General features: G+C 38.8%; 1 protein-coding gene across 1 annotated transcript in view; it reads right to left on the bottom strand.

The window, feature by feature from the left end:
- Positions 1 to 18982: 18982 nt before the first annotated feature.
- Positions 18983 to 24729, bottom strand: part of LOC142043375 (vascular endothelial growth factor receptor kdr-like) — a 141225-nt gene continuing 135478 nt past the window's right edge. The window contains exon 30 of the mRNA XM_075054530.1: positions 18983 to 24696. Coding sequence (XP_074910631.1) covers positions 24492 to 24696 — 205 coding nt within the window. The 3' untranslated portion in view covers positions 18983 to 24491. The remainder of the gene's footprint in view (positions 24697 to 24729) is intronic.

The following is a 24729-nucleotide window of genomic DNA, read 5'->3' as shown; positions in this document are numbered from 1 at the left end:
ACAATGACACTATTCAGCAGTTTTAGATGAGGAAGTGATGAAAGATTGTGTCTCCATATAAAATCACAAGGGAAATTTTGCAGAAGCAATTTATAATTACACAAGTAGCAATTTTCAGTGCCATTTCTCTTTAATACATTTGATTCATCTATAGAATTTTTTAAATGCAGTTGATCAGAACACTATTTAGGCCTAATCTGAAAGATTGTATACACTCAGCGCTCTTTTATATGACACTGGGACACTGCAGGCTAGGTAGAACATAGGAATTGCCATGCTGTATGAGACCTCTGGGTCTCACTTTCATTAAAGTCTCTTTGACAGATCAGAACTGGATACCTTGGAAATCCTAGATGTGCAAGAAAACCTTTGAACCACAAAATTGTAATTGACCAGAGAGGTTTTATCAAATCAACCACCAACTGTCTGTGATTATGTTCTGGAGATTGAATATTTAGTTATCTTTTATCTTTACTAATACAATAGTTCTTGATTCCTAAGAAAGTTTGGCTCTTGGTATTGTTAAGAGACATTTTGTTCTGCAGGCTTCTGTATGAAGCTATTACCTTTTCTCAGAGCTAAATTTACTTTGTGCTGCTCCACTGAATTGTGGAAGAGCAAGTAAATATTGGTACTAGTTCTTTTACATACTTCCTACCCTGTTCCTATCATACACCTCCTTAAACCATGCAGTGTACTTTAATAAAATGCTGGTAAAGAACCATCCTTCAGAATTTCCTGTGCTAATTTTTGGAGCATGCTGTTTCAGAAGTATTTCAGTTCATATCAGCACTGTTTTGTGCTGGGTCATACCAGATGTATAGTATCATCCCTACACCCGAGTTGAGCATTAACCAGGATTGATTCAGTCCCTCACGTATTAATTTGTTTTGCAGAACATTTCCTTAGTCAGGTGTCTTTGAAGGAGGTCTTAATGACAATGCAGGATAAGTAGAGATTTTTGCCTAACCAAAAATTCCCTTGATTGTTTTATTCTGTTTTGAGGTGTGAAAGCTCTTTGAACTTGAACTTTTTCTCAGTAGAGCTGAATTATTGGAGAATCAAATTCACATCAACAAAAAGCCATAGATTACTTTTGTTCCATTTTTTCCATGATCCTTTCTGCTTACCTAGGCCTTGGGTATACAAAGAGCAAAGTTAAAGAAAGTCCTCAGTATAGTGTGATTGTCAAGTAATTTATTCAAGATGGGTTTACATCTCTTTCCAGATATGGGTTAATGTTCCTACTGGTGTAATGCCACATCCTCCAGTGAGGTTTATATGGTTGTGAAATGAGCACCTTGTTTTCAAAGGCATGTTTTCTATACCACTTGTTGATTGGGTTTGTATCATTTTGTGTTATTGTTTCATTTAAAAAGGCAGAAAAAGGAGATACCATAAGAGATAACGTGTTCACATTTATAAAATCTTTAGACAAGCTCGAGTGAGGTCTCTAATATCAGGAAAACTATATGGCTGCTGAATAAATTAGCAGAAAAAATAGAAACCATAGTTGATTAGAATGTCTGAAACCAGGTAATATGTTGTTGGTCTTGCAAAAAGTGTTCACACTGGACAAGTGGTTAGGAGAACCTAAAATGAAGGTCTAATTCCTTTTTGCTTGTGTGAGCATACTATCAAGTTGAGTTACACTGTGATTTACAGTGATGTAAGAGGAAATCAGGTCTACACTTTTTGCAAACTTAAGACAGTCCATTAACTCTATTGTAGCTCAGTAAATTTGTTCTATTTAATGTTATTTTAAGTCAGTTTTAGAAATAGAAAAAAAAACAGGGAATCACTCTTTAATGAAGGTGCTATGAGAATTTTTGGAGACTGAATTACCATACTACGTGTGCTACGTTAAGAGAACACTCTCTGCAAAGCACCCACATTCCCGTTTGTGGTATAGAGATTTGTTGATTGACATTTATTGACCCTTTCCTCAAAATGCTGCGTACAAGACATTATAGATATGGCAATTTCTTTAACAGCTTCTTGTCCCCTGGAAAAAAATTAAAACTTGAAACCCATCAAGAAGATGATTTGTAGTGCCGTGTAGTACAATGCAGTTATATCATGCACAATTGTGGTAGTTACTGCATCAAGTGTTCCTGGAAAGCTGCCCGAATTAATACTCAGCTTCTCGGAAGAGCTGACAAAATGGCTACTATCGTCAAATGTCTCAAGATACTGCTTTCGTTGCTGGCCTTTGGATGTGGAAAACCACTTTGAGTAGGCAAATCCCTCATGAGGAAGCCCCAGTTTCTAGAAGAGGCAAGCAAATATCGAAAGAGCAGGACTGTCTGTCTGGATTGCATACCTGTATTTTGAGAGCAAATCTGAGCTGTACACTAGAGAAATATTCCTGATTTGGAACCAAGCCCTAGAAATGCCACAGAGTAGATGATATTAAAATGGCTTTGTGAAGCTGAGTCTTTTATTATGTAGATGAGACTTTCTTATCACGGTGTAGCACTTCCATTTGTATGCTTGATTTCAACAGAAGGGAAGAAGTGAGTCACAGGAACATGCTGTCATTAGAGGTGGGATACATATCATCAAGGATGCATATCATCATACCCTGTGCCCTACTTCTTCCATGATCAAAAAGGTGGCCTCCAGTTTTAAGAACTGTTAGTGAAGTGACTTTTGAGGCAGCATGCTTAAGAAATTGTGTATTTCTCTGTGCAGTAACAGGGAAAATGGAGGGCATAATGCTGGACTTCTGAAAATGCACTTTCAGTGTTACAGAGCAGTGGGACTGGGAACACATCTGGATTATTATATGCTTTACAGATGCTTCCCAGATACTGTACAGAGTGGAGCACTCACAGTTGCTCCTGAGCAAGTTATTTCTTCACAACCAGTATGTATGGATGAGAAACTATTAGTTCTCATTTCACAATGAATGTTTTTGAAGTCACTTGTTACATGAGAACACAGGGTGCCATCTCACACCCAGCTGCTGCTACATTTAGTATCCAGCATTTTGTAGAACCAGACCTTTCAGAGAAAGGTGCAAAAAGTTGCAGAGAGAATGAAAAAGTAATAAGCAACTTTTGGGAAAGTTTCTCTCATGTATTCTGACTTTGAATCCCAAGGGGTTTCTGTTTCTCCTTTAATATTGTATTTCTTTGACCCCTTCTAAATGTGGATGTTCTAATTATCCACACAAATGTTCAGTTCTCTTTTGGCTCTTACTGAATTCCTGCAGGTCACCAGCTCTGGCTCATAATTTCATGAGTCACTGCTGAATATGCACAAATGTTGGTAGTTAGGACAGTCTGACCCTTAGCTTCCAGCACGACAACGTTCCATTCACTCTTTTAAGAGATTACTTCAAAGAAACCCTTTCTGTTGGATATCCTATGCAGTTTTGTCATTATTTGAAATTATAAATGTATTTACCTTTCAAAAATGGTTTGGTGAGGTAGTGGGTTTACTCTTGGAGCAATGGAAATACAGTCCACACAACAGGCTTGCTCAGTATAAATAGCAACAAGCAATGCATCTGTATCTCATTGCTTTGCCAGTTTTCCTTTCCCCCCAGGAGCTCCTGTAAAGCTGCAGGTGTAGCTAATGTAGAGTCATTACCTTTCACAGGATCTGTGAAAAGGAGGGGTTAGCTTGAAATTACTCTTCAGACATGATCAGACTGTTCTGGAAGACTGTTCTGCTCAGGTGTGTAGTAAAAGTATTACTCTCTGTTAGCATTAATGATATTATTAGCGATGGGACAGTAAGAAGCTTATAATGTTATCTATGTTGTATAGGGCTATAGATAATGTAAGCCTTGCTGAATGACCAGTTACACTCTTTCATAATTCATAGCTTCCCCTAGAAGCTTCTCACTTAATTTCAAAACATTTAAAATGCTGATTAAGAGATGCTCTTGGTTATATAGGGGCACAGGGTTTTTTTGGACAGTTTTGGATCCTGTCCCCTGGTCAAAGGACTGTCTGACCTCAGACTGTTTAATTTCTCTTTCTTTTGTTTATGACAACCAATTCCTGGAGGCAAAGCTATTGTTTGTATTATTTTGCTGAGTAGTTTTAGGAGAGACATAACTAAGCTGATATACCAGAAGTAGCTGTATATATTCAGTATATTGCTATAAGGTTTCAGTCAAATTTATTCACTTGCTGAGCAGCAATTGAAAGTGTTTCTACCTTGTGGTCTTGTAGGTATTAGAAGTACGTGGAACAAAGGTGACAGTGAATTAGGTGTTGCCCCTCAAGAGTAGTTTCAATTAAGTCTTTGAAAACAATGTTTTTTTCCAGTGCTTTTCAGACTGAAGCACTCATCTCTACAAAATTCCTTATAGAAAACCAGGTAATTTGCCCTGCTCTGGAATGCAGCCTCTTCTAGAATGCAATGTGGCTTGAATTACTACATGGCAGTTGTTTGAAGACAGCAGGTGAAGAAAATAGTTTTAACTAGAAATGTAGGAGGACGGAAGGCAAAAGGATCCCTTATAATTTGTCCCTGCAAGGGGCAAAAGGAAGTTCTTTGAAGTCACTCAAAGCCTATTTGCTTGTTCATAGATCTACAAGGCCAGGAGGGACTATTGGATCATCTAGACTGACTGGGTGTATTACAGACCCAAGAATATGCAGGTGCAGTGATTTGCCATGTGGAGTTAATTGGACAAGCTGGGCTTCAGACAAGAAATGGCCAGGCCCCAAGATGAGTTATGATATTTAGGTAAGGAGTGTGCAAAGCAATCGCCCAAGGCAGGTCCTGCCACTGTCGTTCCTCAACAGATTTGCTGTGCAAAGCTGAATAGCCATCTTTCCTTCTCAGTCCCAGTCAGTGACAATGAAGTTTGCTGAGAACACACTGCCATTCTGTGTAGTTGCTGTGAATATTCGTAAAAGCAAATGCCACCTGGGTACTGATGGTTTGGTGGCGCTTTTTAATCCCCTTCTACATTGTGATGGGAATGTAGCTGGGAGTGCTGTTTGAAATTTAGTAGAGATCTCATTTTATTCTGCGTTTTATAAGCTTATAACCTTAGCAAATCTGTAGGAGCCATTTACTGTCAGAAAGAGATAAAATTACCATTCGTACACTTAATATTTCAAAAAAGTGCTTTTTTTGGTCCCCTTTGCTACCTTTTTATAGCTCATAAAGAATGATTTGGTTTTCCTCCTTTGTTTCTGTTGTAGTTTATGAACCTGCCAGCTAATAAAATTTCAGGAAAACCTAATTCTACTGAAAAGTTCAATTCAATTTTTTTTAATAGGAATTTTATTTGAACACACTTGTTTTAACATAGCTTCCAGCAACATGAGCAGTTTTAGGGTTTGCTGGAGAACACATTTCATTTCTCATTCAAAAGATGTGCTGGATTTTAATAATTTCCAAGGGCAGGAGTTGATACTAAAATGACATACTGCTCTTGCCTGCACAGAAGCCTCTAGGCACCCTAACAAAAGCATTGCCAGCAATAAGATTGCAAGCAAAGACATTGTGCTTTTGAGTCTCTATACTGTGAAAGCAAAGAAAAATAATGGAATTCCCTTACACCCATTCTTGCTCAGTGTACACCAGCCTTCTGAGTTTATGAATAAAAGGTATTTTTCCATTGCACAAAGACCCTTATAAAAACCAGGAATCCCCTGGCACTGACTCATGTCAACATATTCTGTCATTTTGGGTGTACTGAGAAAGTCCAGAATGCATTGCATGCTTCGTGCTAGCCATTCTTGGGGATTATCTGCTGCTGGCCTCTGTGTTCAGAGTGAAGCTGCAACAGCCCTAAGGCTGTTAGCTCCCAAGTAAATCAGAAGTAATAGTTTTGTCTGAATTGATGAACAATGCAAAGGTGGATTACAGCTATTTTTGCCTTCCCTTTCCCTATTCTAACTGCAATCTTGAACTGATGAGTGCTTTTTGTCAAGTTTTTCAGAGAATGCTCAGCTGAACATTTTATAAAAATATTCTTGGTTTGATATTTATGTGCTGTGGGTGGTATGCTAAGACACCTGGCAGAGGACTGCACATTTCAGCAGAAGATCAGAAATGATGACATAATTAACTTAACAAAATACTGCAAAATTTCACTCAAGTTCCCCCTATTTCCAAATGCTTAAAAGAAATTAATAGTTTTAAGATACTTTGCACTTTTAGAATATATATTGTCCCATCTATAGACTAATTAGGGTTTTGTTCACTCTTTTACGCTAGCACAGTCTTACCTCCAGTTTCCTCTACATATCCCTCTTGGCTTTCTAGAGTAGTCTGACTGGCTAGCCAAGCTGATTGCTCAATGCTTTGATAGCAAAGTCTGCATTTTGCATAAAACTTTTTGTCATTATAGTTGATCGGTAACAGAACCTGCCTTGTCCTGTGGTTGGTGGAAAAATTAACATATACCATGTGCTGATGTCACCAGTGATTTCTACAGCATCAGTGTAAGAAGTTCAGAGTGCCATCTTCTTAGACGTTGGGGAGTTGAGATGTGCAGATTCTTTTAAGGAAAGGATGTGGAAAAGGTTAATCTTTCTGGATTAACCTCTGCCTTAGGAATAAAGCACAGTCAAATGGTGCTTTCTCTAGTGTTGGGTGAAAAAAAGAGTTCTTTGTACCCCCCCCCTCAAAAAAACTCAGAAACCCCCAAATCCTACAGGCTTTGTCCCAGAATCCTGTATGGTTCTTGTATTTGCTCTTGCACGTAAGCTGTGTCTGAGTTGATAGTGACTGTTGTTTGTATTCACAGTCACTGTTTGTCTGGTATCATTTGCATTGTTCCTTTCAGGGTCATAGTACTTCAGACATGTATACGAACCTGGTGTCTTGCATTATTTTGTACAGTCCCCTATGCACATGAAGTAGGAAATGAAAATTTCTTGTTTCTCTTTCTGCATCCTGATCACCCTTTTCCACCTCATAAATCACTGAAACTTTCAACAATCACTTCTGTATTGACTCTTGGCACAATGTCAGTGTGTTCTCACAGTTGGCTGTATCGCTTTCTGGTTTCCTTGGCAGTTGTGCTAGATGCACAGACATCAGTTTGTGAGGCTTCTTGGAGGGAGACTGAAATGAACCTTAGCATTGACTGGGTTGTATCCTGGAGGATGTTGCAGCACCTTAATGCAGAATCAATGATATGCTGCTTCTCAGCTGTTTCTGCCAATGCTTTCACGTCTGGGATCAGGGACTTAAGAGCTGTCAGTGAACCACTAAACCTGTGGTATCTGCCAAGATCCTTGTTCTATGCAGTCCCACAATTTGAGCCTCAGGTTGCACTTCCTAGGCTGCTGTGTCTACTGTGCTGTCTTGCAATCTTAAACAGTATTTAACACCCTTTAAATAAATCTCCCTGAAAGCTTTTGGATCAGCTCCTTCTTTGTGGTCCGTGTCGCTCATGTGTTCACAGTGCAAGATCTGAAAGTACATTCTTACTCTTGGTATGTCACAGATTACTGGAAGCTCGTTAAATAAAAGCCCTAAGCTTTTACTGCGCCGTATGTTTTTCTGAGCCATGTTACCTGTGTTTGTACAACAGGGATACGGTGCCACACTAGTCAAACTTCCAGCATCCTGGTTTAATAGTGTCAAAACTAGGAATAATTTGTTGGATGGTAAATTCCTTCTTTGGCTCTTGTATGTTGTAGATAGGGATGAATTTTTGGCATATCTACTTATGGATATTTATGATATTCCATCTCTCCTTTTTCTTAAGGCAGTGGCAGTGAGAACAATGATGCTGTGTTTCCTTTTATTCCTCAAGTGTGGGGGGTTTTGGTTTGTTTTTGTTGTGGTGTTTTGTTGGTTTTTTGTTTTGTTTTTAATAATACATTGAGAATTAGCCTGCGCAAATATCCCTATAGGTGCAACGGCTTACATATGTGCACCAAAATAAAACAAGCTGGTATAGGAAATCTGAATAAAACCCCTTGCTATAGGGTCAGCTGGGAGTGACAGTGCTGTGCCAGTAAACATGCTTCCTCTTCACAGGAGTGTCTCATTTCTGTTCGATTTTTCCATTTGACTAGTGAAGTAGCAACAATAGATTCAATTCAGGCCTTGAAAGGTGTTTAGGCCTGGTTCAATCAAACCAACTGTTGAAATCACAGCTATTTCTCAGAATACCTGTTCAGCACACCCTGTTCATGCTATCAGGAAATTCTTGGAGGTGAACAAATTTACACTGAGCACCTGACCTAATGCTGGATTTCCCTGTTTGTCAACACACCCTGTGTGGTTCAGCTGCTGAGCTACAGTGTTCTGTAGTCTCATGTTAGCAGGGTTTGTATGTCAGATCTTTACATGTCACACACAGGTAAGTGAATAAAATCCAGTGCAAAATCTGTAGCTCCTGTGTGTAGGAACAAGAAAGATATATTTGCTTGAGAATAAGTGTTTTGTGGAGAAGGTCAGTTTTATTTTGTTTCCTGGTTATTTAAGCATTCAACAATATTTGCCTAAAAGAATAGAAGTAAAAGTTAAATGGGATGAATGTCCCATGCTACTTCATTAGCAGAACAAGTATTAGTAGTAAAATGTCTAAAACTCCAGTGACACGTAGTTCTTCACTATAATTAACACAAAATAATTGTAATCAGGATATTATGGTGATGGTTTAGTGGAGTTTTGAAATATTCTTTTACATTGTAGTTGACTCTTGGATTCATCTCTGCCATGGCCTTGTTGCAAAGATCAGTCAGCAAAAAGTGTTTATAAATGACCAAAATCTGTTCAAATACTAAAAAGCAAGATAATAGATCTGAGGAAAATCTGTTTTAAGGGAGGAACTTCCAGAATGGTGGCATGTCCTGTATCAATAACATTATATATAGAGTTGAGTGAATTTACCCCAGTGTGAATTGACTTCTTTAGTTCCAACTGTAAATCCGGGAAGAAATTGTCAACATCCGTGGCAGGAGCTGTGGGGAAGAAGACTAACACAAGATCACAGGGTTCTCTAATGCCTTAAAATCTTTACATCAACACTCAAATGAGTCTAACAGAAAGGGAATTGTATTTCAGCATTTCTCATAGTTTACATCTCTGTTAGTATAATTTCTCAGCTGTTTTAAATGAAGTGGCCCAAGCTATTGCGTGGCAGATTTTTGAGTCTGTGTTGTCAGAAAGCAGATAGTTCAACTGAAGTGTATACAGAGGGACTATCTTTCCTTTTAGATGTGTATTGAAGTGGTTGAGATGAAACCTTACACATATTTAAAAAAAAAAAGCCAGTTATTCAATTCTCTTTATGGATTTTCAATCCTAAAGACTTCAAGATTTTAACATCTTTTTCTCAGAAAATTCAGCATGTGTTTATTTGCCTTCTGCAAGTCTTTTTTAAAGGACTTTTTCTCTTGCAGACATCAACACGACTAAAACCAAACTCTCCCATCCACAGACTCCTTCATCTAAAAAACTACAGAAGTCTTAGCAGTTTAATAAATCCATAACCAAAAACTTTTCCAGTAAAGAACTATGGTCATTTTTCTGTCTTGTGGAGTCCCTCATCTTTACAAGTAGTGTCCAGTCTGAATTGATCAAACTTGATGTTTTACTAATTTTCATAGTTTCTGCACGTTTTCTCAGCTCCGTAAGACACATGAGCCAGTGATGCTAGATTGACATGGTTTTGCAAATGTATACACATTTTTATCTGTGTGGCAAACAAAAATATTGAAACATGAAGTGTCACTATTACATTTTCAGTCTTTCTGTGAGCAAATTATGTTCACCAGTAAATGTAAATATTGAATCTGTGTTAAAATTTCATTGACTATCTTTGCAATCCCTTTCATCCCTCATTAAAATAGAGTCCTAACAAGCATTCTTTGCAGGCATATGTGACAAACTTCTTTTAGTTGCCTGGGAAATGTTTTTCTTTCAATTTCATACTAGAAATATTTCATATGATGCTTCATGTCACTTTTTGGGACTTAGATTTTAAAATAAAAGTACAATACTACGGAGTTATCTTTCTATGGGAGTTTTTCTTTATCTGGAATATATCTTAAGCTCATTTCCTCATAAGTATATAACCATGCTGGAAAAAGAACACTTTCCTTTATGGCTTTGTCATCACGTGCCAAAAATTCTAGTTTAGAGCTTATACTTTCTATATATAAAAATTGATTTTGCCAACCTGATTCCAATTGACTTCTTGCAATATCATTTTCATAACTTCATTCTGGTATGACTTCATAACGACATCTTGATGATGGTGAAAAGAATTAACCAGCTGCAAAAATGCCTGAGACTTCGCTAGAAGCCTGCTAATATCCTATTATGGCCTCAGAAAAAAAAAAAAGCGAGACAGATGAGGACCTGGATGGGCTCTGCTATGGCTCTTTGTCCTGCTTGTCTTGCTTTGGAACTGTAGCACTACTCAAGTGTGATTTCACCTTCTGTCTCTTCATCTTGGGACTTTTTAAGACTGAAAGGTTTTTTGGTGGTTCATTGCTTTTGTGATAGCCCTCAGGCATTTTAACTTCCTTGCCCATGAGAAGTGACAGTGCTTTGAAAACTTGGTTTGTACCTGTTCCAAAGGCCACCTGTGCCATGGATGGTCTGTCCTTGGTCTAGATTTTACCTAACCTCCTAAACTTCTCTGTGCCCGTTTTTTTTTTTTTTTTGTCTTTTTGGTTTGGTTTTTTGTTTGTTTGGGGTTTTTTGTTTATGTTTAATACATAATCTGTATTTACACACAGTTTACTTTCTTGAGATGTCAGAACAGATCAGGAAAGAATCTTTTAGCTATTAGTAATAACCAAAAATATGCCTGATCCTTCCAGAGCAACAGCTAAGACCTAGCCCAACTCAAATGGAGTAACTGGGAATGGTGAGATGAGGTCTGACATGTGGGAATATAAACACCAGCAAATACACTCCCATGAAATGCAGCTTATTCAATATTTCTTCCCAGATTTCAGGCTCCCATTGAAGAGTCTTCAAAAACAAAGGGACTGTCTTGAGCTCGTCTTGGGATTTATGCTGTCCTTTGCCAGACATTTTTCACATATTTTGACATAACTTGTACTGTGTTTACAAAATGATTTGCAGCCTTTGTCTGCCTTTAAAGCAAATCAAGTATGCTCCCTGCATAGTCATTTGGTTTGAATTTCCTAAACTCCCAAATACATGGCAGGGAACTAGAGTAATGAAGTGGTCTAATGGTCCGCTTCATTTTGATGTTTTTAGTCTTCCTTCAGCTGTGATCTTCGTCATATACATCAGAGAAAGTGGTAACCTCCCCATAACCAGTAACAACGCTAGCAAGAAGATCTAGGAACTGATTTACACACTGGCCTCGGCTTGCATTTTCCATGTTTGTGCTGGTGGTTTCAAAGACAAAAGTAACTGCAGAGATAGTTTTGTATTTACTTTTTGGAGGTAGATATTTACTCAATGGGTGCTGATCAGATACTTGCCATCAGGTGTTTGGTCTTCCATTATTTGAATTTACAAAACACAGGCAGAGATGGAGTTTAAGCTTCTTTTTTGTTGAGGGTTATGCTACATAACAGGGATACTACTTACTTTGAGGACAATAGGGTCCATCCCTATCAGAGCTTTATAAATCTCACGTAAACATTTCTTTGTTGTTTTGTCTTATTAGTGGCATGCTGTGGTGGTATAATTCAGTTTTTGGGAGAACAATATTCTACAGAAAAAACAAAACTTAGGTATTCATTATCATGATAAGAATATTTGTGTGTTGTATGTTGTAAAACAGAAAAAATAGTAGTTACCTTGTAAAGGACAGTATAATTTTCCCTTATGTGTCTCTTGTTGCACTCAGTCTGAATTGGCAGATGCCCAAGAACACTGTCAAGTGTTTATATGTAATTTAAAAAAATGAACAACAAAATCCTATGGAAACTTGATACAGTCCATGACAAACTGCAACATATAATGATGCACTAGCAACTACCCCTTAGCAGGGATTTCACCGACCATTGCTAAGCTTACAGAGGTGGGCATGGGAGTACCTGGACTGAGGATGAAACAGGGTCTCTAGAGAAAATTACAAGGCTCTTTATGAGCTAATAGGCTTTTTTTCTTGTTTTCTGATGTATGGCAGACTAAACATTCTCATCTTGTTAATGTTGTCTTGATATTGAATACCCTATACTGTTCTGGTTTCGTACTATGTCCCTTAAACCTCTGTTATGCTATATATTCACATACATGCACAAGTCTACAGAATTTTCCACAGAGATCCCCACAAATTAAAAAGCTTTAGTTACCACTTGCTCATAAATGTGTTCACATGAATATGTTTTTTGGTTTGGGTTTTTTTGTTGTTCTTTTTGTTTATTTGTTTTTGTAGTTTAGTTGCTGGTCTCTTACTTTCCCACAGTCCAACAGGAATACTGCTCTGATTCTGTTTGTGTACTCTCTTTTGAATCACTGTAAGTACTTTCCAGTATCCTTGGCGAGCACTGAGAAATTTCTGCCATCAGTTTAAGTTGAAGACCCTATTCTTGGAAAAGGAGGACCAAAACAGAAGGGAATACTCAGCTGAAGAAATAGTTGGGAGATGTTTCTGGTTTTCGCTTCGGATGACATCCCTTCTTCTGTAGCACTGTTGCTGAGCACTTTGCACAGGAGCAGAAAAGGAGTGAATTTTCTGAAGGGCAAATTGTGGACTATATCTGAGAGAATCAAGTGGTCTGACTATACACTAATCCATACATCAGTGCAGCTCAGTCTGTGGTGTCAGGGGGACTTAACTAAATCCTTAATGCAAGCAAAATTTATTAGTGTCACAGTACCAAGATTCCTCTGCCTTTGCATAGATTTTCAAGCTACTGTGAGTACTTACATTCCCTTTTCAGGTCTTTTCCCATTATATCAGATTGGAATAGAGCAGCATGAACAGGGCTTGCATACTCGTTCCATTTCTCTCTTTGCTTACAGACTACTCAGTTAGCAGTTAGTATTTAAGCCTATTAAAAATATTGCTCTTTACTGAATGGGGTTAAAACAGAAAAAAATAAAGATGGGCATTAGTCTTGCTTAAATAAAATACTCCCTGACACCTAAATACTAACTGAAGTCTTAGGAAATAGATTGTTGTTAATTGTACCACTCTTGGGAAAATGTTAGGTGGAAGGAACTACCTAGCATGGTTTAGGGCAGTATTGCATCACATTTTTTGCTTAAAGAGCTGTGGTTTGCTCAAGTCCAGAGAAAATTTCTGGCTGTACTTTGAATAAGTAAAACTTCTTCTTGGGTACATCTGAAATCTAGCTTTCTGTCTTTATCAGCTGGGGATATTCTTTCTTACCTTGACTGAAACATATGTAGTCTGAGAGACATGGAGTAGAGAACTGCAAAATTAGTGCTTCTCTGTGTTTGAGTGGAAGTTCCCTTAAGGAAGTTTGATGCAGCAATGCAGGACCAAGCACCAGTAAGAAGTGGGTACTTACAAACAAGAGAGAAGCAATGCATCATGGCCAGCTCCAAAACTGTCTTTAGCATCATTTGAGGAAGAGCACATATTTTCTTCTCAATTTCTAGCTTTTCCTTTCTGGAAGGAAATAATGGTACAAAGGGAAGGAATGAAGATGAAGACAACTTCAGTTTTTCTTTGCAATCTGTTGGCATGTTCCCCTTATTACAGATTCATGAAGGCATCTGGGATCTCACAAATTCAAAGATGAAAAGCAGTGTTGCATCAGCACAGACAAAAACATCATTCAGCAGTGGAGGGATGCTGAGTCAATAGGTGTCAGTGCAATGGTCTGATCCATTTATGAGTCATCATGAGGAGGAATTATTGATGTAACCTCCAGTGCAGCTTGGAGTTCAGAAACAATCCATCAGACAAGAAGTAATTTGTGATATTCAGATTTTGATTTAGCTATTTTAGTGCTTTCATGGGGTTGTGAAGTCATGTTACGCATCTGTCTTGACATCATATCACAAGGGTGGTTTGTTGCTTGTTTCAGAAGCTTTGGGGAAAGAGAGGAAAGTAATGCTGTACATCCCACATGTTTTAGTAGACATGATTAAGGAAGCTCATTACCTTGATCCACCACATTCATGATTCTCACCCCCTTCCACCTGCTCTCCTTGCCTTACCCCTGCTTGTCTTTTTAGTTCTGCTCCGTGCTAAGATGGCTTGTGACATTCTAGCTTGGGGCGTAAACAGTGGAAGACAGGATTTGAAAAATATACACGAATAAAAGGTCAAAACTCTCCCAGGAAAGAATAAAGTTCTTGGTGTTTTGTTTTTTTTTTTAATGCATAGTTATGAAAAGCAAATTAACCTTTGGGTTTTTGAGGAATTCACTGTGACAATGGTCCAACTTAAAAATAAACAACTGATACTCCAAGTAGAATGTCCAGAGATGTCCAGGTTTATTCTGTTGGCCCTGAGGATCCCCAGGTGTGTAGTCCTAGCTCTAAAAAGTCACGCTAATATTGCTTATCCACAGCAGCCTGGAAGGGCAGAAGGCACAGGCCTACATATGGGAGTTGTGGGGCTAGGTTTTTTTAGTTCAGCGGCAAAACAAGGACTTAATTATGCTATTGGTCTCTGTCTTATCTGCTGTCAGGTTTGAATTTTTTTTTAGCAATGTTACAGTGGAAGAGAGAAAGACGAAAGAGAAAAGCTATAAATTACAAAGTTTTCACAGTAACAACTATGAAAAAAAATTTGTGGAAAATGGAGAAACACTCTTATATCTGACTCAGCCAAGGAACAGTGTTCGGTTGACAGCTGCATGGTCCTCTTTCCTCCACATGACCTGGAGGAAATAAAATTCCTGCTTCATTTGCAAAGGAGAAGACTATTGTCTTAGGTTTTTAAAAACTTTCTATAATGATTGTAGAAATTTGATTTGATTTTGGAGACTTGCCCTTCCAGAGAATTATGGCAAGAATGTGGCCCTGAACGAAGTTCAGGGAAATGGGCAGTTCACAATTAATATAGTGAACATGATTAGCTAATGACTAGTTTCACTGTTTAGGTGTGATAAATGGATAAATTATGGTATGAGAGAACACTGAGTACTATTTGTTATCTGACAAGTGAGGTAGAGTGGCATTAAGAAAAAACAAAAGGCAGAAGTGTATATATGAAGCCGTAAGATAAAATTGCCTGTGAGTTTTCACAGAGTAGCCAGCTTACACTTACTTACCCAAGAAGAATGCCATTTGTTTCACCTCTGTAGGCGAGATCAGTGTTGCCACACCTTCTGTTTTGATGCAGACAAAAAAAGTCATTAACTATTAGCAGATGCCACTTTACATATGATTCCCAGAGCTCTGCTGAGGCTCAAGGTGAATCACTAACCTAACTGCTAACTAATCACTAATATTTTGAAAGGCTAGACCTCTGTGGCATGGAGGTTTTCTGGTGGTAATTTGACTGCATAGACAAACGTTAGAGTGAAACAATGAGTCAGACTTAATCGTAGGATAATTCAGTTGGAAGGGACCTCAAGAGGTCTGTAGTCAACCCTCCTGCACAGAGCAGAGTCTGGGCCTCTCTGGGCAACCTGCTCCTCTTGACTGTTGTGGAGAAAAAAGTTCCTCTCTATGTCCATATCTGCACCTCTCATTTCAATTTGTCTCTCACTTTCTCTTCCTCCTGCCATGGACCACTGTGAAGAGTCTGGCTTCTCCTTCTTGACAGCCTCATCACAGGCATGTGGGGGCTGCTGTTAGCTACCCCCAAAGCTGTCCTTTCTCCAGGCTGGACAAGCCCAGCTCCCTCAGCCTCTGCTCACAGAGTAAGTGCTCTGAGTCCTGACCATCTTGGTGGCCCTCTGCTGAACTCAGTCCAGCTCTCAGCGTCTTGCTTGTGCTGGTAGGGGATGCAGTATTCTAGATGTGGTCTAATGAGTGCTAAGTAGGGAGGGATAATCACTTCCCCTGGCTGAGCTCCCATTAATGCAGCTCAGGATGCTGCTGCCCTTCAGTTTATGTCTACCAAGACCCACAGGGCCTTTTCAGCAGAGCTGTTCCCCAGCCAGTCAGTCCCCAGCATGTATTACTTCAAGGGTTTAGTCCTTCCCAAGTGCAGGTTTTGTCCTTGTTGAATTTCATAACATTCCTAATGTCGGTCTTAATATTTGAAAGAGGGTTTGGTGGTTTTTTTTCTTCATTTGAACGGGTCAGATCCTACTCTGAGTGAAATCACTGAACTGAGTAAACCACCTGTGTAGCTACAGTTTGCCTTAGGAAGTATGCAAGTGATAGATTTAATCCTTTAGTATCGTTACCATGGATTTAGACAAGAGCACCCAGTAGACATATTCCTACCCTTTCTAGGGTAGGTAGAATCGTGCTTTAATCACCTGCCATTAAAGGAACACAAACAATTGCATTTGCCTACATTGGGTTACACACGTTACTTATTTTTCACAGAATATTGCAAGTTCTTATTTCAACTAAAGCTACTTCTGTATGCTTACCGGCCAGTGAAGGGCTGACAGACTAACTCCACCTCTTTTTCTCCTCTGTGGTCAACCCATACTCTGAAGAAAAATCTCTGGACCTAGAAAGTGCACAGCTTAAACCACAGAGGATATATTTCTTCTTTACTGGGTATTATTTCTTTTCAGTGAAGAATAGGCTAGATTCAGACCCAAGGGATTCTGTGTACCTCACATATTCGGACTAAGTATCATCAGTGACAAATGCATGGGAAGAATATGGGAGGCTCTCCTCATTAATTTCATTACCTTGACATTTGGCATTTGGTATTATGTCAGCTTATATTTTGATATACCCTTCAGTCCTATCACTTCCTGGGAGCAACAGCCCTATCTTAAAGGCTACTTGAAGAAATATGGAATAGGAATATTTAGAAGCCATGTTACTCTGCGCTGGTGGTTTGTGCAGATATGGAGTAAGCATTCACTGACTCTGCAGTGAAGAAAGGAACAGACACGTCTCACTTTGCACATTGGTGTGGATGAGGAAAGATGAAGTGAACTGCCAGAACTATCATTTCCTGCATTCTGTTTCCTAAGTCCCTGGAGAAGGAAGTAGTTCAAACAGAATAGTTTCTCCTAAGTTTTAATGAATACTAACTCATCAGGCTGTAATAACAATTGTGACTGATCATAACCGATGTCAGTACTGTTAAAAATAATGGTTATATTTATGGCCCTTGTAGGGCTTCATCTACTTTTTATGCAGAGGAAGTTCATTACAGTAGAGTCAGTAGGGGGCATTCAGTGTGCCACTTAAAACAGGCAATAGCCAGTGATAAAAATATATACTGAGATCCCATGAAAGTCGTGGGCTACTTCATAGGTTTTGAGACAAAATTATTATCTACTGCTTATGGCCCTCACTGTGTACAGAGCGTATAAAATTAACAGTATTTTCCACTCTTTCAAAGCCTTTGAACTTTATAAACCCTTGTAAGTTAAGTCTTATTATGGGAGGAAGGAAAAAGGACCTGACTGGAAATCAGCTGGAGTCTCTTCTCAGCTTTCTAATGTGACCACCACAAAATCTGTTTATCTTACTCCTAAATCTTGCTAGTCCCTATTTTCTTTTTGGATTTTTGTCACCTCAAACCACCAAGTTTTCAATACTTTAGATTGAGATTTTCCAGTCTTGCATCTCTACATGCTGTTGCTGTAAAACCAAAAATCTTTTACATCATATATGCCAAAAGTAAGGGACAGAGAAGTTATGTATCCTGGCCAAGATCTGAGAGAAAAGCTTACATTTCTTGATTCCTAGCGTTGTACTTTTTTCCTCAAAATTCTTTTCCAAGGCATGCCATAACAGAGTACCTTCCACAAGTGTAACTCAAGCTGTATGTGTTTAATAATTCACATTTTGTGCTAAAAGCAAATCAGAGTTAATTTTGTATGTTTTCCTTCCGCCATTTAATACATTAGTTTCCCCATAAAGGAGACTCTATATTGCCTAGCATGCAATGACTCATGCGTTATATAAGTAACTAAAACATTTTATAGTTTACAGAGAAGAATGTTCTTGCTCATTATGTGGATGAAAGGAGATTGCTGCATTTCAAATGACATGTATAATTTAGACACTTATTTCTAGGACTGTTTGGAACAGGGAATGAAGAGAAACTAAAATGTTTGAAGTGACTTGAGTGCTTCATAGTTTTTAATGTGACTAGCAAAATACACAGACCAATAACTTTTAAGACTGTGCTAATGGAAGAATGGCTCTGAAACTCTAACACACTTTTTTTTTTTTCCCCCTAATAACTGTATTTATTTTAAGACATAAGTAGAAACTAGTATTTGTCAGTCTGTAAAAATCTGCAAAGATCTCATATTTTTTCTGCCAGTAGTTACCTGCTGTGCCACACAAATGGAAAGAGCAATGGGAAATAGTATTTCAGAAAGATTAACCAGCTGGTAAGGAAAATGGCATGCCTGCTGTACTTGACTATTGTTGGGAGATTTTTTTCCTCAGCCTTCTAAATATTAGAGCTTAACTACAAAATAAGTGCATGGAATGTTCTATATTTCAAGAGTGCAGAGTCGATTCAAGTGAGAATTCAGTAACATCATCATGCCTGTGTATTGGGAAATATTTATTTGTGTTCTTTTTAGAATATTATGGTAAGCTAAATGAAACACAATTTCTGGAATTTTGAATCTGAACAACTCCCAGATGCTACCATGTTCTGCAAATCATCTTCACAGACTGAAGTACTTACTATGTCAGCCCCATTTATTTATTTATTTTAAATTTAGCAAGACAGCAGTCTCTCTGTTTCATGAACTGTTCTTGGCAGCAGCTAGAGTTGTGTATTTCTCCAGCAAATTGGGCCAGCATTTTGTGAGATCTGTGAATCTTTTAAGCAAATATAGTGGTTAGATACCTCTGAGCAGTGACAGTGTGGCAGGCTTACATCCTAAGTTTTGAACCCCCTGTAGAAATTAATGAGAGATCTATGCCTTGTAAAAATCTCTCCAAACTGTTGCATTATTTATTTATATTCTGCTTCAAGGACAACACTTTTCAAGCCAAGAGATGACACAAAGGAGCCCTGGGCTGTATAAATATAGAATCTTTTTATTTTTTGGTTAATAGATACAGTACAATTTTTGACTACATAAGAAAGCATTGTTTTCAGTGCATACATTCTTCAGACAGACAGGAACATGGCAGACAAACATTCCTTAGTGTTTTGAGTATTACATGGCACTTAATTTATTTTCTTTAAGTCCCAAATTACTGGGTTTTCCCAGTTTTCATTAGCTGCTTTGACAACTCAAGGTCTAAGGAAAAATGAATTTGAGTAATAAGGATGTGCTGGCTCTTGTGGCACAGGATTATTAGGCAGGACAATGAATGGGACACTGCTCAGTGCATACCACACTAGTCTTCCTGTAACCACAGCCCTTATGGCATCATATTTGCTTGGGGTCCCAAATGACGCAGTCCAGCAAGTTTTCTGTGTTAACACAGTATGAAAACAACAGGTGTCAAACAAGCAAACCAGTGCTTGGGCTCAATGCTTACATCCTATATAGTGACTGACTCTTGACAGGTCAAATCCAGAAGTCCTCCCTGAACTTTACTTGCGTGAGATAGTGCTGGTGTCATTACTTTGGCAAAATTCTTTCTGTTTTTTTTTTGTGGTGTAGTATAAAAACAGGAAAATGGATCTCAGGGTTTGGCTACCAATATTTGCAGGGAGGGACAAAAGAATTGATGCTACCTTCTGTATTTTCCATTCACTTTAGGATAAGAAAATACTTATAGGCTGATATCTGAGTATGGTACTAATCCTGGCTAAGTCCTGTGTTCAGGAAAACCCAATAATGCTTTATCTTCTCATGTAGCTATTTGCTAGTAATGTTGCCCTCCAAACATTTCCTGGTGTTGTCCAGCTGGTGCTGGTGGGAGCTAGAGACCATTGACCTAAGACCACACCCATACAGCTGGAATAGGGCCAGATCAAATTTGTAAAGCAAGGTAGGACATGACAAGGCAGTGCCAAAGCTCAGCGTGAAGGATCATTGAGTAGATAAGTCATAAACTGTTGACTGGCCAGTTAGAGGCTTACACGCTGACTAGCATTCCTACAGTATACAAGAGTGTAAATAACAAGAGAGAAGTGCCTGGACACTCTAGGTGACCCTAGGCATTTGCCAAGGAGGCTAACTGAAGAGTAGTGTTTGTATTAGTGGGATGTCTTAAGCAGAGCGGTTTATGCCTGCAGGCAGCTGTAAATATGTACATCTTCAGCATTCAGTGGGTTCAAATTTCAGTGGTTTTGTTTGAGGCTATTACTCAGACTTTAGGTTTCTATCTGACCTTCCTTGATATCCTGAGTGGATTGTGTGGGCCCAGCATCCTGGTTAGGACCCCTATCTTGTGAGGATAACTTGGAAGAACCTAAGAGAAACCTCATTGTTTGATAAAGGACTAGGAGAAACGTGAGATTCACATAGATAGTCACCAACCTTTGTTTTGCTCCAGATGCCAAATATTGAAAAATCAATAGATTAAAAAGCTTCGCTCATTCAGGGAAGGATACAGAAAGGCTTCCAGACAAACCAATATAAACTAGTTTCCCTTGCCTATATTTGAAAATTTTAATGTGAAAAAAACTTGCTTTAGATTATCTAGTTCAGCTTCTGCAAGTGCAGAATATACAGGAAATAGCAGAGTGAAGTGAGTCCTATACCTGATCTTGTTCAAAAGGCAGAGAAAAGCAATCCAAAGGGACTGTGAAGAACAAATATCAAGAAACAGATGAAAAGTAGAGAAAAGAGGAGATAGGAAACCAGGCTGTTAAAAACACCAGCCTGAACAATAACATGCAGGTGAAGGCACTTATCCTTGGACACCTGTGTGGCAGGTGACTGTTGGAGAGAAGACAACACATTTCTGTGGTGAGCTCTGAGTTCCTTTGCCCTAATTCTCTGGGGTTACAAGAGGACAAAAACAGTAGGAGTAAGCACCATTAAAGAAAACAAAGGTATGTGTTAATATCAGATACCATTGAGCTCAGTCAGGTTAGATAAAGCAGGTGGCTGAGAGGAGTCGAGTAAGAATCCCTGAGAAGTCTGAAAAAATAATAAACATCACATCATTTAAACAGTTTGGCCCCTTCTGATCCTCTAGCCAATACACCAGTCTTCAGTTAAAACGGAGGCAGTGGAAATTCCTTGCCTTTACCATGAGCTGCATGGTGACACTTCCAGGAATGAGATAAACCTGCCAGATTCCTCCAGATTCCTGTTTCCTAACTGAAACTAAATAATGTGGAGAATAAGTGACAGCCAGAGATACTCGCAGCCAAGAGGAGAACTGCTATGAAATGGCACTAGTAGGGTACTGTAAACAGGAGCCTGGCCTGCAAGCATTAGTGAAATGTTTAGTAACAGTACTTAACTCTGTTATGTCTGGGTATCTCTTTCTCTTTTAACTAAAATGTTACAAATTTTACCATATAAATGAATCACTATATTTGTTTCTACTGGGTAAACTATATACATCATTGTAAGAAAAGAACAATAATTAAATTAAGGGAGGAGAGAAAAGGACAAACAAAATATTAGTAAATAAAATAGAAGACATATGTTCAATAATACTTTTCAGGCAATAATTTCGCTTGTTACATTTACTATAAGGAGGAAAAAAACTTCCACTCAAAATAAACATTGGAAACACAGCTGCCCAAACATGAGTCACCTGCCATTTCCAGAACACTTGAAGGCCATTATCACGGGTTAGGAGGGTATCTTTGCTCTCTGAAGAAATGGCCATCGATACTGCTCAAGGCGGCTGTTGATTTTGCTACTGCAGAGGAGCCCTCAGTTTTCAGGGGGCTGTCAACACAACCAGTGTTTTAAAATGCGTCTTGAGCACTTGAGCCTGCGCTCTGTTTTCACATCATCTCACGCAATGGAGAAAGGCTGATACACGTTATTGAGAGCCAGAAAGGGACCTGGCTACCAGCGCTCCATTAGAGTGTCCGCTCGGGTCCCACTCAGGAAACATGCTTCGTGTTCCTCGAGTCTCAGAGAAACCTCTACAGTTCATCCTTGCTAAAGTGGAAAGATAATATACTCGGCTCTCTTAGAAGCAGACAGTTCACCCAGCAGTGTTTCCCATTCTTCAAAATAGAGAGCATACTTGCACGTTTTTTCCCCTATATGTACTTATTTTAAAGTTTATAAGCAAAGGTTTTTAAACATTGTCATTTTCTTACCCTCCAGAAAAGGCACAGTAACAAACCATCTCACACTGATGCCATTAACAGTAGAACCAGACAAACGTCTGCACCTTTTTTTCTTTTTGCCACGTGAATAAATTATTTCCAAAAGAAGTGATTGATTAATTGATCAGAGCTATAGATAGTTAATTTACTGTTTGATGGAAAACCGATCCAATGAGCTTTCTGGGGCTCATCAGATGAATTCTTTCCCAGTAGTTTCTTCTGTTATATGACCAGCTCTACTTAATACATAGGTACTAAAATACAAAGAAGTGCAAATATGACCATAAAGCAACTACAGACCACAGCTATCTAGCAGGTCCGCTATGAACAAGGGGCTCATGAGTTACTGCAGCTGAATTCCTTAATACATTGAATCTGAAGTCAAGGAGAATGAGAAGTGCAGTTCCCAAGAGCCCATACTTCAGATGCTTTAGCATTCACAGTTAACATGGTGCGGGGTTTGGAGATTTGTTTCCCCATTTGATAATACCTGAGGCTTGTTTGTGTTTACTTCAATGTAACCAACTGTAACTGATCATCCAGAAATGTTTTCTTCACTGCTGCGAGGGTATTTAGGCTGTCTTTGCCAAGGTAATATAATTGGTTTGCAAGTGTTGGATTATTTTTTTTTCCCCTTCAGTTTGCAATCATGAAGAAAAATTCTTTTTCTCTGAAGAAGTCAAATCAGTGTCAAGTCTAAGAAGAAAAGGAAAGGGTTGTGCAGACCTTGGAGGAAACTGCACAGAGTCATTTACAGATCTGGGTTTCTAACTTAGGAGGTTATAGCCTTGACTGTCAATGAACATCTTTCTCATCCTTGCTTTTTCTACTTGCAATCTAGATAGTTTTTCCCTTCCTAGATTTCTAAAGTCAACTCTGATTGTTACGTAGCACATTAAATGACAAGGATTATTTGCTTATTTTTGAAGTTGTTGTGAGTATGCATGGGGTATGCATAGGACCTGGGTATGCATACCTGCAGACCAACAGTCGCTGCCACACACAGCTTTTGGGCAGGGGGCAACAAACTTTGAATTTCTCAAATGTGAGAATTTGTGATCCACTCAGTCTTGTATGATTAGGCTGCACAAAAAGCTTTGAATTACCATGGAGCCATGAAGGGTTTAGATGCAGAGGGCATTGCATATCATACCAATATTTACCTTGGCAAGACAATCAGAGACAAATATGTGTCACATATGCTTACAGTTTAGCATGGGCTAGTATTCCCAGGATCAGACTGTTGGGCACCTGCCACGGAATCCAAAGGAAATGCCTTTTTTTTTTCTTTTTTTCTTTTTTTTCTTTCTTTCTTTTTAGTAAATAGCCTGGGTGCAAAAAGGAAACATAAAAACACTGCAACGCTGCTGGTGCCTCAAGGGTATGTGTGCATTTATGTGTAAATCTCATGTTGTTAATGAGTATTTTATGCACACTCACACAAACGTGCATGTGTGCTGGGAAATTCTGTCTGTCTAAGCTTAAGAAGGTTCTTAAGGCAGTGATTTTGCCTTGCAATCATTATAGATGCATCTCCATCAAGGTTCCTTATTGCATGTATGCTGAATAAATTGCGGTTTGAACAAGGAGAAAATAAAGGCAAACAGATTTAACCACATTGTATGCCCTGATGGCCCAAAAGACCATCCTGCCTCTTGATACATGAGCGCTACTGCTTTGTCTGTGCTATATCATTTTTAGGAGTGTATCCTATAGGCAGTGGAAATTATTAAATCACAAATTGAAACAAAAATATTTTGGATTTCAGAATATTTCAGAAATATTTACAGAAGGTGAGATCCCAAGTTAAGAATGATGTTTCAGTTTTGGATTTTCTCCAAAACCAAAACATTACTGTGTATAGCTGTTGTTTTCAACTGATCCCTTACAGCATCGTGCTAAACAATCCCTGCAGGATGTGTGCAGGACCAGTAGAATGAATCTTGTTTTCATAACTAGCTTGACGTGACTCTTGGTGACTCTTATGGAGTAAAATGTGAATGAAGGAACTTGTAAATCTGCAAATGCCAATGAACAGTCCCAGCTAAGGGAGGAAGGAGTGGAAGCAGTTCTTGGTTACAGCTCCTACTTAAAATTCTGATAGAATTTTAATTTACTGCATATGTTGCAATAGGCCTTTAAAGATAGCAAAGAAGATGCTCTTAAAACGTTTCCACTCACATCGGAGATGTGCCAGAAGAAACATATGAACCATTGTCCTGTCAGATTTCCCTTCCATTTTTAACCAGCCTCTTTACGCAGGCATGGAGGCATGTAAGAATCTAGCATGGTGGAGAGGTGCAAGATGCTCTGTATCAGGTTAGGCTGATTACACTGGAGGGGCCGAGTAGTGAATGACGGAGTTGTAATCTGGAGGTGGGCTGTGGCATTCCAGGTTTGGATCCATAGGAAGGAGAACAGAGTCTTCCAGTGTGAAGTCCATGGTGTCCTCTTCTACCTGTACAGCTGGCTGGTACTTGACAGCCTCATGATCAGATAGTATGGATTCTTTGCTCTTGGTAACAGCTCTCCGCCTGTTGAGAACAAACGTATTATATATTGACCCT

The sequence above is a fragment of the Buteo buteo genome, chromosome 22, assembly GCF_964188355.1.
Source record: "Buteo buteo chromosome 22, bButBut1.hap1.1, whole genome shotgun sequence".
Taxonomy (NCBI): Eukaryota; Metazoa; Chordata; class Aves; order Accipitriformes; family Accipitridae; genus Buteo; species Buteo buteo.
The sequence above is the reverse complement of the archived record's forward strand: the minus strand, read 5'-3'. Positions and strand labels throughout refer to the sequence as shown.